Source organism: Lates calcarifer, linkage group LG20, assembly GCF_001640805.2.
Source record: "Lates calcarifer isolate ASB-BC8 linkage group LG20, TLL_Latcal_v3, whole genome shotgun sequence".
NCBI classification, from domain to species: Eukaryota; Metazoa; Chordata; class Actinopteri; family Centropomidae; genus Lates; species Lates calcarifer.
Window position 1 is genome coordinate 2,719,583 of NC_066852.1, and position 17,691 is coordinate 2,737,273.

General features: G+C 43.6%; 3 protein-coding genes across 4 annotated transcripts in view; 1 reads left to right on the forward strand and 2 right to left on the reverse strand.

Moving 5' to 3' along the window:
* Positions 1–5,565, reverse strand: part of klf8 (Kruppel-like factor 8) — a 61,682-nt gene extending 56,117 nt beyond the window's left edge. The window contains exons 1-2 of one of the 2 annotated variants that reach the window (XM_051078831.1): positions 5,058–5,565; positions 4,850–4,973 (exon numbers count right to left, since the gene is read on the reverse strand). In XM_051078831.1, coding sequence (XP_050934788.1) covers positions 4,850–4,876 — 27 coding nt within the window. In that variant the 5' untranslated portion in view covers positions 4,877–4,973; positions 5,058–5,565. Of the gene's footprint in view, positions 1–4,849 lie in introns of both variants that reach the window. The other variant, XM_018693766.2, reaches the window with a different exon arrangement.
* Positions 5,566–5,980: 415 nt separating this feature from the next.
* Positions 5,981–11,158, forward strand: rbm41 (RNA binding motif protein 41). The gene is made up of 7 exons (XM_018693777.2): positions 5,981–6,108; positions 7,044–7,160; positions 8,146–8,347; positions 8,513–8,717; positions 8,972–9,489; positions 10,444–10,591; positions 10,730–11,158. Exons 1-7 carry the CDS (start codon positions 6,101–6,103, stop codon positions 10,867–10,869), a joined length of 1,338 nt encoding a protein of 445 aa, XP_018549293.1. The 5' UTR covers positions 5,981–6,100; the 3' UTR covers positions 10,870–11,158.
* cldn2 (claudin 2) overlaps positions 10,925–17,691 on the reverse strand; it is a 22,207-nt gene continuing 15,440 nt past the window's right edge. The window contains exons 3-5 of the mRNA XM_051078832.1: positions 16,139–17,691; positions 14,992–15,646; positions 10,925–14,226 (exon numbers count right to left, since the gene is read on the reverse strand). The exon at positions 16,139–17,691 is cut by the window's right edge and continues 699 nt beyond it. Of these exons, the coding sequence (XP_050934789.1) occupies positions 13,397–14,218 (822 nt within the window). The 5' untranslated portion in view covers positions 14,219–14,226; positions 14,992–15,646; positions 16,139–17,691 and the 3' untranslated portion in view covers positions 10,925–13,396. The remainder of the gene's footprint in view (positions 14,227–14,991; positions 15,647–16,138) is intronic.

Below are 17,691 nucleotides of genomic sequence, written 5' to 3' on the forward strand. Positions count from 1 at the left end.
GACCGTGGTGTAGTTGGTTTATAGCCTAACATTAGCTTTTTACTTCTGGAGATTATATCTCATCAACAAAACGTGTAAGTATCACAAACTTCTGTTGGACACAGTTTGTTTTCTGCAATAATCCAAAACCAAGTGAAAAAAAATCCCATTGGCTTTTTTTGTTTTTTTTTTACAATGCACTGAAATGTTCCATTTGTCAATGCTACATTTAATCTGGCATTTTAAAAACTCTTCTTGGTGGCACATTAAAGTAAGCTTCGACATGTGAGAACTATTAGTCATCTTCTGAAAAACATCAATTTGATGAGTTTCATGGCTGCAAAATCAAACCCAGATGACAAGAAAAATAAGCAAACATGGCTGCTGTGTTAAGGCTAATTACATTTAAGTTATTTGGCTGTGCTGTTTACTGCATTGCTATGCAACAATACCAACACGACACAAAAGATAAAGGTGACTAACTGTTCCCTGTGAGAGATTTACCTATGCATAGCAGTTTCAACAAGTCTCTGCAAGTTGATTTTCATGATGTATTGAAATTCACTGAAACCAGAGGTTGCATAAAGGCAAGAAAATCAAATAGAAGTTCTTTGTAACAGGCACACTGATGTCAGCAGTGGCATAAAGCATGCGCAATGTGTAGATAAAGAGATGAAACTTGCACCGGCATCGTTGGTTGTCACTCAATTTACAAAGTTCACAACAGTTGGCGATGCTCCAGATGTAGATGAGATGGCAAGAAGTGGCAAAGATGGCGTTTATTTATCATGAAACACAGATGAACCGGAGTATCAGTCTGACCAGAAAACTGCTGCGGTGACACATGCGTCTGCGTGTATGTGTGTTCATACACACAACTTCCACTGTCTCAGTAGTTTGATCAAATTTTGTACAGCATAGTTAATTATTGCCTACTGTGTGGAATCAGTTCTCTCTCACTCACACACACACAGGCAGACTTTGTATTCAAGGGCCCTTCACTGCTGATGCCCTGCCCAGGAATGTAAGGCTGACCCTGCTCTCATGTCTACAGCCCAGCTGATCCAGGACACACACACACACACACACACAAACAAACCCACAGCTGTGCCTCTGTGATGCAGAATCTGCTATCAGTTAACTACACTTCCAATATCGCAACGCCTTAACTATGATGAGAGGAAATTGATTTCCGCTCCCACGGTCTCAGAGAATAATTATCTGGGTCAAAGGTAAAAGTAAAAACAGAACGCAAAAAAGACAGAGCTAAGACTGAAAGAGTTTTCCCAGTGTTTCCATATGTTCAGGGTGTGTTGGTAGTGACAGAAAAATGTGGCACCTGCAGAAGCTCAAACTCAACTCAAAAGAGGAGGTAGCAGCAGACGTATGATGAGAGTTCTGAGAATGACTGGACCTGAACCAAAATGTGAAGAGATACAGAAATACATTTTTCCTGTACTTGACAGTTCACACTCTGCCTCCTAAAAAAAGAAAGCAATAATTATGCCACACCACATCATCAGAGCTGATGGGGAGTCAGCTCACATGATGACCCTGAGCAATAGAAGACGACCCTGCCTGACATGATTCGACTGAATACAGTTTGGACCCCGGTTCAACTTGTGTCCCACATCAGGTCTTGGATGATTGGAATCAGCTGGACCTGTGAAGACCTCAGCGTCAGAGTCCAAACTCATGAGAGTGCAGCACAGAAAAACCACACCACTGACCTCACAGGTTACTCACAGATACAGTCTAAAGTCTACAGTCAAAGCTTCAGCTCCCTTTTATTTGGATTCAACACACTCGACATAATCTTGCAGCATGAAAGTTGCACTGCTGCTTGTATCTGGAAAATACATCTAAGCCTTTTTTTCTGTGTTTGCCATGATTGAGGCATCATTTCTTTTCAGTCCTGCTGCTTTGACTCCTGCTTTTAGATGTTTGTAATCCTGCATGCAACAAAGATAGACATGGGGGAAAAAAAACACCAACACGTAGCATCAACTCTGCTAGAACCTTTTTCACTGTGTTTAAAACCTGCTGAGGATAAAGCCTCAGTGTTCCAGTGCAAAGCTGGCTGCAGGTCTCTGATTTACTGTACCTGGCAAATAAAGTGCTGATGACTCAGATGCTGGTGTTCATGTGTATTGTCTAGGTTAAAGACAGGCAGCATAAGTCATTAATGTCTCTTTTCTATCTAATGGATTCATTGAAGCTAATCGTAATTGTACAGGGAGAGCCAGGACAACACCTCCCTAGTTAATTGCTGGCTGAAAGCTACTTACTGTGGTTACAAGTGTTAAAATGGCAAGGTTACGCAGTGTGGGGGTGAGAGTGGTCTTCTTCAGTCACAAGGCTACAGACGGATCTATTGGTTTCCACTTTCACTTAAAAGCCCTTCATTGAGCAAAGCAGTCACATGTTTTCCCTGGAGCCTCAAGTACTTTGACCATTCAGACAGATTTTACAAGGCAGATACTCATACAGGGCGCAGCTAATCTGCTAGCCATGCTAACCCGCCCTCACCTGGGGGCAGAGCTGCGCTGGAGACAGAAATGATTTAAATCAGTTGGGTTAACCACCAGTCTTAGTAGAATTTATTGTAGTGAAGCTCTGTGGAAAAAGGGTGCAGCCAAGAGAGGAGGAAACGTAATGTTATGAAAGTTAGCACTCTTGTTAACAACTGAGGTAATGCTATTTTAGGAAGACCTGTGTTTAAGTTATGGTACAAGTTAACGTAGCTAACTTTCTAAATTAATCAAACAGGCGTCCTTTTTCAGTTTTTGTGCCAACCTCAAGTGGAACATTTGGTTTTTGGTTTCACACCATCAATGAGATTATTTCAACGTCCAAAGCAACTCTAGCTCTGAAAAATGTTTGCACTTCCTGTCTGTCTTAGCTGTCCCTCAGCCTAAGAATGATAGCAATTATTTCCATTTTACACTCTACTAACCATCCCTGAAATACCAGGGAATCCAGTGTTGCTCACAAGTGTTGTTTGCAAGATTACTGGATAGTATCTGCACAGTTTCTGTGGTAAACTGTCATGGCGTTACTCTCTCAGCAAAATCCAAACATTTGTTAAAGTGGAAAGAGAAATGGAGGAGGTGCTACTTGGATGTGACAGTAATGGTAGGTAGGATTCCCCATAAAATTCAAGACCTAATTTACAAAAGTTGAAATGTCCTTTTTCACACAGCCACAGGTATGAAGACATCAGTCCTCTTCAGGCTCAGACAGTCACACACAGGCGTCAATCACACATAATAATTTGTGCAGCGACATTTCTTAAAATGGACTGACATGTAACAAGGCAACTATTAACATACCCAATTAACTTATATGTAAACTACATAAATCTAGTGTGTCCACACAGCTGAGACCACAGGTAAGGACCAGACGGAAGCCTCAGTGTGCCACACAGCCTCCTTAAGCACTTCCTAAAACACCATCACCTGCAGCAGGTCGAAAGTGTCAGACAACCAGATGAAGGCTTCATGTCATCGTAAAGTGAATATCTTTGGACTGATGGCTGGAAAAAAGAAACTATTTGTGTTTTAATAATCGTTTAAGTCAAAAATGTCAAAGATTTGATGACTTCAGTGAAAGAATTTGCTGTGTTTCTTGTAATAAACTGAATATTCTGGGTCCTGGTCTGTTGGTTGGACAAAACAAGACAGTCAATAAATTCTCCCTACACTCTAGGATTTCATGACAAGCATTTTCCACTGTGTTATGGACCAAATGATTACACAGTTAGTAAAACTGAAGACATCACCTTCAGCTCTGAGCTTCTGATTCTGTCCAGACATAATAAAGTCCAAACAATAAGTTGATTAATAAAGATAATAATCAACAGACTAATCTGTGCTTGAAAGAAATAACAGTTGCAGCCTCAACAAACTGCCTCACACTCAGTACTGAAACAGGAAACAGGATGTGATGTAACCAACATAAAAATTAAGTAACAAATTGAATAAAACAAAAATTAACAAACCAAGAGCGGCGCTGCAGTGTGTCTACAGCTGTGCTACGTGTTCAAACACAAGGCACAATAAATGACAATAAATGTCCTCATTGGTCAGCCATGCAAATTCACTTCTTTACTGAGGAACTTGGACTTTGTGCCCGGCCAAAATAACTAGCATCCAGCAGATCTGGAGCTGCTGTGGAGATACTGATGTCTGCTCCCAGCTCTGTATTCCAGACCAGTCTGATCACACGCCAGATTCATTTACTCTTTTAGGAGCACACTGCCAGCCTCTGACTGACACAGAAACATACTCCCTCTGTTGAAAGCAAGACTCATTTGAAGGCACAAGTCGGCAGCAGCTAGGGTCCGTAAGAGTGTAGCTGGAGGCAGTGCACCTGGCTGCTTCCCAGGGTTGTGTGTTTGTGTGTTTCAGAGGAGGAGGCTGCTGGCCCTTTAAAAGCTAAGATGGTGTCCTACGAGCTGCAGTTTCTGCCTTCCGTTTCCTTCCTGCCTCTCAGAGATCACAGAGCATTTCAAATTGAACCTGAACCGACCTCTTGCACGGAGAGAAAGACAGACAGACAGAGGAGATCGAGAGGTTTCCGTATGAACCGTGGAAACGACTGTGTGACTCTCTGCACGATGTTCTTGGAAATGCATTGAGGTCGCTGTTACAAAACTCTTTCACTAATTGCAAAATAAACGTCTGCAAGAATACACTTGCAATTGGCTGTCAGAGACACACACACACACACACTCACTCACTGACATTCATATTTGGCACATGTTGAGCTGACAATGTCAACTCTGCTTGTGTGCACAGGCAGATCCATCCACACAGGTAGATGTGTCTTTTCTTCATTGACCAGGGCAAAGTCAATAACGTGCACTTACTTTCTTGTTACGGGTCTCCGTGTGCATCTCGGTTGCCGGAGCGGTGCAGCGGCGGAGGGGTGGAGCAGCAGGAGCAGGAGGGGGGTCGGTCGGGGCTTTGGGTGTAGCTCTATCTGAATAAGAACTGTTAGGGAGAGAGGAGGGTTTAGGGGGGACTAGTTTTCCACCTTTACAGTAAATTGTCGGGATATAGGAACACGATCCCTGCCTCTTCCAGTGTTTCTTTTCAGTTCATATCCGCAGCGTCGAAAGCTCCTTTTTCCTCCCCCCCCAAAAAACAGCCAGTCTCTCTGTGTCTCTCCCTCTCTCTCTGTCGGCGTGTTGTTGCCGTGTATTCAAGGGCTGGGCTCTCTCTCTCTGCCTTTTCCTCCTCCGCCTCTCCCTTGCTTGTGACCCCACCCTGCGTCCCCACCCCTCATCTCTCTGTCAGTCAGGAGCTGCGCAGCCCTGCAGCCCTGCAGAGGGGAGCGGGAGAGGAGCGGAGCCGAGCTGCCGGCGACCCGACACTGGCTGCAGGCGGGCGGGCAGGCAGGAGGAGAGGAGCCGCAGCAGCGGCAGCAGAACCGCGCACTAATGCATGAGCGTTTTTTAATTGCATGCAACTAACAACACCACTCTCCTGGCATCCATGTACCCCCACCTATCAATGCCATGCTGCAGCAGCAAGCTGCTTATTGCTCAGAGATGGTGAAGAGAAGCACCCATGTCACCTTACTGACGTCAGCCAGCAGGCTAATTGAGGACACTTCAGCTGGGTGGGGAGGGTGGGAGCGATTGAGAGTATATATTCAGTATGGCTTTGCAGCATTCTGCTTGATAAATAAGACACCGTGTTCAGCACAGAGAGATGAAGGGAAGACAGCCAGGTCTGATGAAAAACACGGTTATAACCACACCCTTAGTAATAAAGCAAGGTGTGGCATATTATGTGTTTTTTCTGTGGAGAATATTTCATAACAAAAAATGCATTCAGCATGTTAGGACTTATGTGGATCTCCTTTGAGAGACCAACATAAATCCAAACATTGGAAAACAACATAACCTGTTCAACCTTTTTCTATCAGTTATTATAGTTTCTGCACAGAAGACAATACAAGTGGCTCTAATGTCACACACCAAAATGCCCTAAATCTAAGCCGTGGTATTATTTTCCTCCAGTGTAACCATGAGTTTTCATTATTGCTCATGTCGAAACTCTACTACATTTCCCGTGATGCCACACGCCGGAACTGGCAAGCGTAAGGCGGAAGAATGCGAAGGTAAACAGAACTTTTCAGCTAGCAGAGTCACATTCCAGTAAATTAAAAAGAATTATGTCCTTTAAATCACACGAATGTAGATTTAGACACGTTTTTACTCTGTTGTTACCAGAAAATATCGGTTTAAAGCCGTCGCGTACATTTTACGTCGATCATTCGATCAACTGCAGGCACCGCTGTTGTCATGGAGATAGCTGCAGCCGACTAAGCTAGCTATGGCTGCTCCCTGTGGCTCCCGTATATGTCCATCAATTCACGTTTTAATCTAAGAATACGTTAAACTGGACTTGTACATTTTTACGAATACATTCTGTAGACTCTTAGCTCAGCATAGACCATCTGTCTCACCTCTGACCGCTATCCTCGCCCTGGAAGTCTTAGTTAATCATACGTGTCATTGTCATAACACACCGCTGCTAATTGTTAAATACGGGAAATTGAAACAACTCGAAAATGTTAAATGTGATAGAAACACGTTTGCCTCCTCTCCTGTTTTTCAAAAAACAGTCAAAGTGGTTTGGTAACGTTAGATCAGAGCAGCTGGGTGTTGTTAAATGTATTTATACCATATTTCCTAGATATAAATGAGGTTTAGAGTTTTTCCTCTTGAGCCTTGAACGCTTAAAGTTGAAGTCAGGTGAGAGGTTTTAAGAGTAAATGTGTAGAGGAAAATAGTGTAATATTTGCCTGTAAAATGTAGTGGGGTAGAAGTATAAAATGGCATAGCATGGAAATACTCAAGTAAAGCACTTGAGTGCAGTACTCAAATAGATATACTGAGTTACTTTCCACCACCTCTCTTTATCTTATATCTTTCTTTACCTCTGTAGGACTGTCAGCTGTGTTTATGGTGGTGGTTGTGGACTTTTTCCTCACTGTTATATCAGTGTCCACTGTGCGTCTGAACTCATGTCTCTCTGTGTTAAATGTGTCAGAGTGAGCCGGCGATCCTGTGAGGACGGTCCTCTGCTGGAGGAGCAGGAGACGGAGGGCCAGCGGCAGCTGCACAGCCTCCTGCTGCAGCAGCTCCACACTGACGTCGACATCGACCGGTCAGAAACCCTCTGTTTGTATCCAGAAAAATATGAAGCATGAATGTGTGAAGAAAACAATTTCCAAACCCCCACAGTCGTTCCTTGATAACAACCTATGGAAACATCAAATGAATGAATTGTACAGCAGTGACTTAAACTCCAGCCCAGTCAAGTACAGTGCTGTATTATGTACATTGGCCACATTTTCTGCTCTTCCAGCCAAATAGATTTTCCTGCAGTGCTGAGACCAATATTAAGTGCAACAACTTACCACAGTATGAGCTCCTGTCTGATGTTATCAGCACTCTGCAAAAACGAATCCTTACTGCAAATAAAAAGAATCTTCTGTAGTAAGTAAAACTGTCAAGCAACTTTTGCACATGATAAGTGATCTTGAAAGTAGCATTAAATTCAAGCCAGAAGATATCTGACTGAACAACCAGCTTAAGTAGACACAATTTAAATGTAAGTTTTGACTCTGTTGTGTCCAAAAAATAATTTTCTCAAACTTCATTCAAATTATAACTGAGCTAACCAGTCAGTGGATGAGTTACAGTAAACCTCAAACAGAGAATAAAACCTGCCTGTGTGTTCATGTGTAGCTCAGAGAGGGAAGAGAAAGCAGCGTCTGCAGCTTTATTCCCACCAGAGCCCTCTGTGCTGCATTAAAAATCCCACACTCTTGTTACTGTGAGGTGCTTTGGATAAAAGCGTCAGTCAAATCCTCTGTTATGTTACCTTCAGTGTCCCACAGAGCAGCCTGGAGGATTTTCTGTACACAACCCTCAGGGCTACAGATTCTTTTTATCAGCAACGTTTCATTGTAAAAGATCAGAAACAACATTTCTGCCATGTGACTTGGATGGTGTCCTTTTAAAACAAGTCTTTGATAGGGCTGCAGCTGTTTTTGTCAGAGCTGTGAGTGGATCCTGTATGCTCAACACATCACATACGCCAAGAGTCCAAACACTGATCTCACTCTGGAATAAATTCTGTCGTACAGATGCGTAGCCAAGAGGCAGTGCTTCGCCCCGGCGGCACTCTATCGGCCGTTTGGGGAGCAGGCGGCCGGAGTGAGGAGCCTGTCCCAGTTCCAAGCCTTGCAGGACGGGGAAAAGGAGCTGGCCAGCCTGCGGGAGCTGGGCCTCACTGACGCCGAGATCCAGCTGTGGCAGAGCAGAGACGCACCAGAAGCAGCGGAGAAGGTAAAGCCTACTGGAGACAGAGAGGTGCCTGAGAACAGGAGGAGCTGAGCTTATACTCATGTACACATGTGGGCCAAATCTAACTTCTTAATCTCTGAGAAAACACTGATACACACACTTCATCCAGCAAACTAATGCCTGACCCCTGACTTTGTGCCCACACAGTCCCATGGCGTGTGCGCAGCTCCCGGGGCGAAGCATCAGCGTCTGCAGGCCATCAGAGACAAGATCGAAGCCAGGGCGGAGCTCCTGTCCCGCCCACAGCGCTTCGCCGCCAGCCGGCCACTGTCACGCCGGGAGATGGAGATTGAACGATCGCTGTTCCAGGGAAACGACCGTCTGGGTTTTCTGACTGCGCTTTACCATCGAGGTATAGAGCGCTAGGAGAGTTATCAGCAAGATTTTATTTATTCACTTTCATTGTGACAGAGCAGAGAGATGACATCAGAGAGAAGTTAGAATGAATAGTGCAAAGTAGTAAAGAAATAATAAATCAGAATGGACTCTGTAGACAGAATCCTGTATTCAAATAGATAAAACTGCTTGAAACAACAGTACAGAGGTGAGAAATAATCAGTTAGTCCTTATCAGAACGTCACATCTGTGTTGTATTTTTCTCCACAGATGAAGATAATGAGGAGGGCCAGCAGGGGGCGTCGTCCTCTGATCCAATGGACTCTCTGTACAGAGACGTTCTCAGAGAGGAGGCACAGCAAGCTTCACTACAGGACTCTGAGAGAGAAACACACCTGAGAGCATCACACCTGTCTACACATAGAACTGTACCTGACCAATCACAATACTCACAGACAGACAATGACCAATCCAAAGACACCTCCGAGCATCATTCAGAGCCGCATGATGAAAACAGTACATCATCAGACCGGCTGGAGTCAAGTTCACAGACCTCAAAGACAGACAGACAGGAGCGAACACGACCGGCTGCTCCAACAAAGATAGAAATAAACCAGCCAATCGGCAGTCTGTGTGGAGCGGCGGGGGCGGGGTCAGGGGGACCGCTGACTGTCCGAGGGGAGATTGAGACAATTACAGACGAAGAAATCCTGCAGAACCGTGAGTCTGAGGAAGGGATCCGGAGCATCCCGAGGTTCCGAAACTACCAGGCAGGAAAACCCTCCAAGGTATCGACAGCCACATCTAGTTGCATAGTGTTTGTTGTGGTGTAAACAAGATGATCCACATTGTTAATGGTTTCCAAACAAAGACTAATTATTTCCCAGTTAAAAAAATCAGTTTAGAAATGCTCCCAGCTCCAGTATGGCTGCCAAAAGAAGCATTATCTTGTCTTATCCAAGTGTGTGGTTTATTTAATAAATAGCAGAGCATGTACTTTAATTTTAAATCCAGTCTCCAGTTTTATACAACACTGGTGATAAATAGCATCTCTATGCAGAGTATACAGTCATAAAATATAGCATTTAATCAGACTAGCACTAATGAATAAATGCAGCTTTAAAGCTGATGTTTGCAGCACACTCAGACACTCAGATCAGCGTTTCTTATCTTTAACATCTTAATGCTCTTAAAGTGAAGCATTAAAATGAAATAAATCATCTGACAGTCATTTGAAGCCTCTGGTATCTGCACGCTGAGAACCTCTGAGTCATAAATTGGACTTGTTTCAGTCTAAAGAAAGAGATAATTGTTGTGGACTGAAATTATGTTTCCGTGTGGCAGCTACAAACAGAGAACCACACTCCTATAACATCAGACACACACTGAACATGGTGTGACAGAGGCATGACATGCGGTCAAAAGACTAATGAAGTATTTGGTGAGTGTGGTTATTTGTTGTCTCTCGAGGAGGGAGATGAGAAGATCGATAACCTCGCCTCCTCCTGTGTATATGATACAGTGATGTAAAGAGAAAGCAGCGAGTAGACGGGTCCACTCAATGAAAAGTCTGCAGAGGGGCAGAAAATATACTTTGACTGAATCATAAACAAACATAAAGAGAGACATTTTGTTTGGTCATGAGCAGAGTTTCATGTAAACTAATACAAAAAGTAGAACTTTTAACTGATTCGATGAATGTTGAATATAACAAACATCTTCCCTGTGACCTTCACTCGTAGCTGCTGTGTGTAAAGAACCTGAGTGCACAGGCGTCTGTGGCCCAGCTGGTGGCGCTGTTCTCCAGGTTTGAGCCGGAGAACGGGCCCCGAGTTGTTTACCGCCTGCTGACTGGAAGGATGAAGGGTCAGGCCTTCATCACTCTGCCAGGTGAGGGACTGTTTCACACATACGTGCAGCCAGGAACTGCTGGTCATGATGCTCAGAGCCCAGAAGCTGTGCATTTTCTATTATACTGCACATTACACATTAGGTCTGTTATTGGCTGTAATTATTTTCCTTTGGCAGATGCTGAAACAGCCCAGAAGGCCTTGGTTTTGGTCCATGGATACCGGTTGCTAGGGAAACCTTTGGTGGTGGAGTTTGGCCGTGAGCGACAGGAAGAGGAGAAACAGAAAGAGAAGGAAGTGCAGGAGGAGAAGAAATAAAGAACAAAAAAACAGTTTATTCATGACAACAACAGCTGACATTAACAGACAGAGATGAATGATAGTGTAGTATTTATTTTTCTGAATATAAAGTGGTCATCTTTGTCATATTAATGAATGTCTGTTTTACACCAAACTGACATTTATTGTGAAATTTCTGGAACAGCAATAGTTTTTTTTTTGTACTTTTTCTTGTCAATACATTATTTGTGTAATTCAAACAATTGACAATAAAAAAACAACAAATCTAAAGAAATGTCTTCACCATCTGAATAAATGAATTTGCTCAGATGGACTTTTTTGCTTGAATAAACAGCACAACAGAGGAGATGGGTCAATACACAGTGACTCACCATCAGTCAACCAGTTCCCCTGCTGGGTAACATGAAGGTCAACCGTAATGACTTGTTTGTATTACATGTCATTCTTCCTTTGGACACTAGATGGAGACATTCAGTCACTATCAGCTTTTGAGAGAAGAGGCCAAAGAAGAGAATCAATCCATACATTTATCAACAGACATAACACATATAGTCCTTATAATGACACTTATCATCACACTGATATTATTTATGTGCTGCAGCACTGTGCACTGTATCCAACGCATAACACACTTTCTTATGCACTGAGGCGTTTTACTTCTGAGAACCAAACCAGTTCTGTTTTCAAGAAAACTGAAAATATTCATTAACAGAGAAACATTTTGTCAAAATAGTTTAGTTGCAGGTCAAACGTGGACTGTCATCAGATATTCAGTTACTAAGATTCATGTCTGAAAATAATCTACTTCTCTTGGTGGCAAGGTTCACCATCTGTGACCAAAAACAGTGTGTTTTACAGTGTTTTTTAGGTTGTGTTTGTCTTTCTCACAGCCTCAATGTATGTGTCCATAGTCTACTTATCTCCAGCGTACTCTCGGTCAAATGTGTGTTGGGTGAACCAGTTCAGCTCCCAGACTCTACTTTCCCCCTGAGCTTGACAGGTGAGCTGCAGTGTTTTCATTTTTCCAACATATTTTCTAGCTCTGTTGGGTCCTTCATTCATCTGGATGTTACTTTGAGACATCCACCTCATGGCAACAGCACTCCCCAGTGGCAGCCCCCCCCCCAGCAGGACAGTGCTCCCACCACACCATAAAAGTGCTCAGAAATGTCTCAAGGAACACGACAAAGAGCCCAAGGTGTTGACCTGGCCTCCAGACTCCCCAGACACAGGTGTAAAACTACTAATTATAGGTGGAATCGTTGTGCTGACTCACTGTCATGGCTTACTTAGGACACATAAATGCAACAGCACTGTCATCAGTCATATTAGTTCCACCTGTGCTTCTCCTGCTGTGACAGGTCAAAATACATTTCAATCATGAGGAAAAACTGTTCAACAAAGCACATAGGTTTGCCTTTATTTTCAAATATAAAATAAACTAAAAACAATCAGCTGATGGAGAATAAAACAAACAAAACTAAAGAAGACGTGTTTCTACTCACACTCTTTCAAACTCTCACCAACTTTCTAAGAAGAAAGGCTTTTGTAGAAGAGCTCTTAGTGGTGGAGACGTTGACGTCATGTGACCGTGGTGTAGTTGGTTTATAGCCTAACATTAGCTTGTTAGGTGTTCATCTGTGAAGATTATCTGATCAACTAAACGTTTAAGTATCACCAATTTCTGTTGGTCACAGTTTATTTTCTGTAATAAAAAAACCCCACTGGCTTTTTGTTGAAGGAACCAGTGTGATGCTAACTTCCAGGTTGGACTACAACAATATGTCATCGCTGCACTTCTCCATTTACATAAATATAGAGGCTGAGTACAGGCAAACCCCCGGCACTGGGTAAAATCCTGTGAACGCCCAGCAAACATTTTACAGTCCGGTGCACTTTCTAACTAATCAATATACTGCAGTGTGTCAATACAACCTGAGTGTCAGATGATACAGTGCTGTGAGTATTTCTGTAGGGCTCAGAGTAAAAATGTCAGGGCTGCCTGCAGCTTCCATGTTGAAAAGTGAAGGTTAGTTACCAGACTTTTTACAGATACAGTAAATAGCTGAGTGACATTTGAGAGTCTTTTGTCCCACCTGATAGTTGAGAATCAGCAGTGGAGCGTTTAAATGATTAAAAGTTACCCAATATCTATCAATGTCAGGCTTTTTTTTCTTATATATGTTTTATCTTTCTGCACAGTGGCACTGGCAGGATTCTCTACTGTAACGACAGCACTGAAAAACACAATCAAATCGATCTTACAACACAACAGATGAGTTACTACCAAGGTAATGTCAATGTGTGACATTTTTAAAGTATACAGGCTTCAGAGAAGATACAGAGATAATTGTAAAAATGTTTTGTGTTTTCTCTGCTGACACTTTAAACCGTCCTCCTCCACCACAGATTGCAGCAACAGGTTGTTGCTCCACCAGGCATACGATAATGAAAACATGTGAGTGCATAGACTATATAAATACATTTAATTGAATGTAAGTTGTCAGAGAACAATATTCATAGGTGTGATGGACTGGCGGTAACCTCAGACGTATCCTGTGACATCATAACCTGCCGCCGTGGGCTTCTTGCCTCCCTGGACTCCGCGTGTGCCCGAGTGGGAGCTGTCACTGGTGCTTCGTACCAGTGTCTGCCCCCTGCTGGGTGTGTTGATGCCCCCCACCTGCAGGGTGGGATTGCGGTAGATCTGCGAGGTCGTCCGTACCCCTGTGCCTGACACACCGCCCCCAGCCGGATACGGATACCCTCCACCGTGCCGCCTCCCGCGCCCGCCGTCCTGCTCCTCGCAGCACGACACACACAGCATCCCCCCTCCCAGCATGGAGATGAGCGCTGAGGCCAGACCAACGTATATGCACTCCCCCAGCTCGTACTTCATGCTGGCAGGTACATTTGGTCTGTAGAAGGTCTGGACAACCTCGTGCGTGGTCCACGCCACAGGTATAAGCGCCAGAAAGCCCGCAGTAAAGAATAAGCCCCCGCCGGCACCAGCCACGCGACTCTTCACTGCACCTGAGCCCTCCAGGCAAAGAGTGCACTGCATCCCCAGGGACGCCATGGCAATCGCGAGGATAGACATCACCACGGAGATGACCATGAGAGCACGCGAGGCCTGCAGGTCGGAGGGAAGGGCCAGCATGGAGTTGTAGGTCTCACACTGGAAGGCCCCTGTGCTCTGATACACACACTCCATCCACAGGCCCCTCATGTTGGCCACAGCCGTGACGATGTTGGAGCCGATGTGGGCAGAGGTCTGCCAGTATGGCAGCACTGTGGCGACCAGGGTGCCCACCATCCCCAGCAGGCCCAGGAAGAAACCCATCAGCTCCAGAGCTGCTGACGCCATGGCCACGACTGTGACGGAGGAGACCCAGAGCCCAATGTCAGTCACTCAGGTTCATTTAATCCAACACTTAATGGATATAGGGCTGTCAATGTTTTTAACACTTACAGTAAAGTTACTTTACCATGTTATTCATTTCTTTTTTTTGCTAGCATTGTAGTCACACCAAACTTTTTGTACTTTTGTACTTGCAGCCATTAACTGGAGCTGATAACGAAAGATTTGTTTCTGCTGGTTTTTCCTGATTTCAGTCTGTTTGACATGATGTGAACGTGGCAATGATCCATGTCTGGGAAACTAACCCACTCTATGTGACAAAGTCCACAAATACATGAAAGTGAACACAACCACACCTCATCTCAAACCTTGTCTTATACAGCAGATTGGAACTATTCATTTCAACACTTCATGACTGTAACTAAATCACCACTGCAAACTTTGTTAAAATGACAGGTCGTGTTGAAGTTTATATTTCATTAATTTCCAGATTGTTCCCCAAATGTCGTTTTGTTTTTGATTTACCTCTTTTGAAACTCTTAATCTTGTGTTGGCATGAAAATTAAAACTGCTATTTGCCAGACATCATTTAAATTCTACTTGACATTCAAGGTAATTCATTCATCTCTCTGAGAGTAATAACAGTATTACATCAAAATGAAGTCCTTTCCATGAGGCGTCAACATTATTCCATCCACTGCTCATACACTCCACGTATCCTGTCACCTGAAAATACAGGAACATGTACCATACACACACAGCCCACATTCATGCGTTACCTAAGACTGCTGCAGGTTATGGAGGAGCCAGACGAGCCGGACTGGCCGAGGATTTGATTATGTTTGTTTGCTGCAGGAGCTGAAGTTGCAGCTGGAGTGGAGGATGTGGAGGTAGAGGATGAAGACAGCCTGTACTGATTATATTCACCAGTGGTGTGTCTGTTGAACCTGCTCCTGCTTCAGTAGAAATGTTCTTTTTTTCTCTCTTTCTTGCTGTATCAGACTCTAACTGCTTCCTCAGACCTTGACATAGTCGCAGCTGTTGTTGCTGCTGCTGCTTTACTTTCAAATGGCACTTACTCTGCTGGCTGCATGGGACCAAGGGAGTCAAAGAACACTTTCAGAACAAAGGCTGTTTGAGAAGTAATACAGTCCTTTGAGTTCAATATACTGCCTGTTGCTGACGACTGTCTACTTAGTCTCCCTGACACCGACTCTCGTCTCTGTCTCGGTCAGATGTTCTGCCGTCTTTGTTTGAGTGTGAGATCTCGGTCTCCTCACCCGGACCTTCACACACTGACACCTCTGACAGTGACACACACATCCTCTTTGCCAGCCAGGTTAATCATTCTCTCATCCGTCATGTCTCCCAAAACAGACCTTTGGTAAACCATCGGCTGCAGCTCGATCCAAAAATGTACACATGAGCAGACTCCTGTAACAGAACAAATGTGTCAGGATATCAGGTTTCATTATACTGGAAGAGCTCAAAGACTTATCCTTTCATGTTTCAGGAGAAAGTGTCTCAGCTCATTCTGCATATTTTTGTGTTTTTTAATTAAAGAACAGCAATGAAATAATCTGCCCTGAAGCAAGAAAAGGAGCAATGAGAAATGCTAAAATGCTTTTCGAAATAATGTTTTTTACTTCAATTTCATTTAATCTAGTTTTTGTTTTACATATTTTATTTATGGGTTTCCCACTGTGTGACACAGACATTGGACTAAAGGTAAACAAACTGTTAATGCTGGCCTGCTCCTTCTCTAATTCTCCACCTGACTTTCTCCTCAATCCTTCATTCCCTCAGTCAGACAGGTCATGATTTTCAGTTCATTATTCCACTCCATAATCATAATCATATCTGATTATGATATAATCAGATCTGATTATGATTATTAAACAATGTAAATGGCAAAAATTATGGCACCCTCCAGACTCCAGATTCCAGACCAAACTTGGCTGCTGTTATCCATCAAATGTTTGCTTGGGGGGGTGTTAGGTTGAGAACTGCCGGTGCTGAGATCAAATCAAAGACATCAAGTCATAAAAACAACCAATACATACCATGTCAGTGTATCTACAGATGACAGATGAAGATCCCTTGTCGGTCGGTGTCATTGTCACCTGAGCTGTTTACATATGCCATCAGAGTGTGTGTATCAGTGTCAGTATTTACAGTCACCCAGTTTGCTGCTGATCTGGACATCCTGAAGCTCGACCCTTTTGGTTTCTAATCCCTCCAACCGGCCCTCACATGGCACCAGCATCATAATGGGATTAGCGTGTAATCCAGTCACTTCCCCTCTGAGGCAGACTGAGAGGGCAACGTCCACACACTCAGAAACACTGAGCCATTATTATAAACCACAGAGGGACATTATGTGGACACGCTGCATATTAATGAGGCAGCTCCGGTCAGCCCGTGCCCCCTTTATTATACTGCTGTCACTGGCTGGTGGTCAGTTACTGTGAATGAATGAGAGGGAATGTAGAATATCCTGAAACATAATGTTAATCAAAACATAATAAACCATCAAAATAGGACAAACTTTAGTTGATGTAGCACTCTGAAACCGGAAGTCATGCTCTAAATGGCTGTAACTATGTTCTCATTTGAACTTTACAGCTCTTTCTGACAATGTAGCCAAACAAATTTTGTCCCACATCTTCAGCTTCTTCTGCAGAACCAGTCAAGTTTTATGTTAAATCCCAGATTGTCTCTGTTTACACTCATCTTGAGTCATTGTCTAAAATGTTGTTGGCTTCAAAACCCTACAACCTGCCTCCTCCACCCCCTACCAGATAAACTTTCCAAAGATCTCTGGTCAGTTTTAGAGCACACAGTCCTGTATATTGTTGCGTCATCAAGAGATACCCTCCTTATGTGCCTCCAATAGAAGTGATGGGGGACAAAATCCATCCTATTTGTGTGTTAGCTAAACAGGAAAACAATGTTCAGTGAAAAGACGTTAAACTCTGGAGAATATCCACTTCAACTGACTCAGACTGTTGAGGCCCCATATCAGCTTTGGATAAACTTTCAAATTAATTTTGCACAGGATAGCAACTGTGGATGTTATGTCTGTCCCCCATCTCATCCACTTAAAGAACCTTGAAGAGTTTCTGTACAATTTAAAATGGCCCACTGCTGTCTCACAGTGGGGACTTGAATATGAGTATGTTTAAGCAAAAGCAGCAGACAAGGAGGATGCAGTGTGAGGCTCATGCCACAAGGTGGAGATAAAGAGCCTGCCATGTTCGAGCTGCAGCCATGTGTTTGCAGAGTGGAGCAGCCTGGAGTGTTGGGTATTTGGTTATTAGAAACTTTCTTCAGTTACAATTTGATGTTATCTAAGGGACTACAAACCCCTAAGTGGACCCAGACATACACAGACACTGCTGGTGCTTTTTAAATTATTGGTTTTTGTTTTCTCCTTCTTCTTTTTTAAATTCTTATTTATTTCACAGTCGGTCCTCATC

What these genes read in the sequence shown, in the direction of transcription:
- rbm41 (XM_018693777.2), top strand. An exon ending in CACCAGAAGCAGCGGAGAAG is followed by an intron (nt 8,348 to 8,512) that starts GTAAAGCCTACT and finishes GTGCCCACACAG; the next exon opens with TCCCATGGCGTGTGCGCAGC. An exon ending in AGGCAGGAAAACCCTCCAAG is followed by an intron (nt 9,490 to 10,443) that starts GTATCGACAGCC and finishes CTTCACTCGTAG; the next exon opens with CTGCTGTGTGTAAAGAACCT.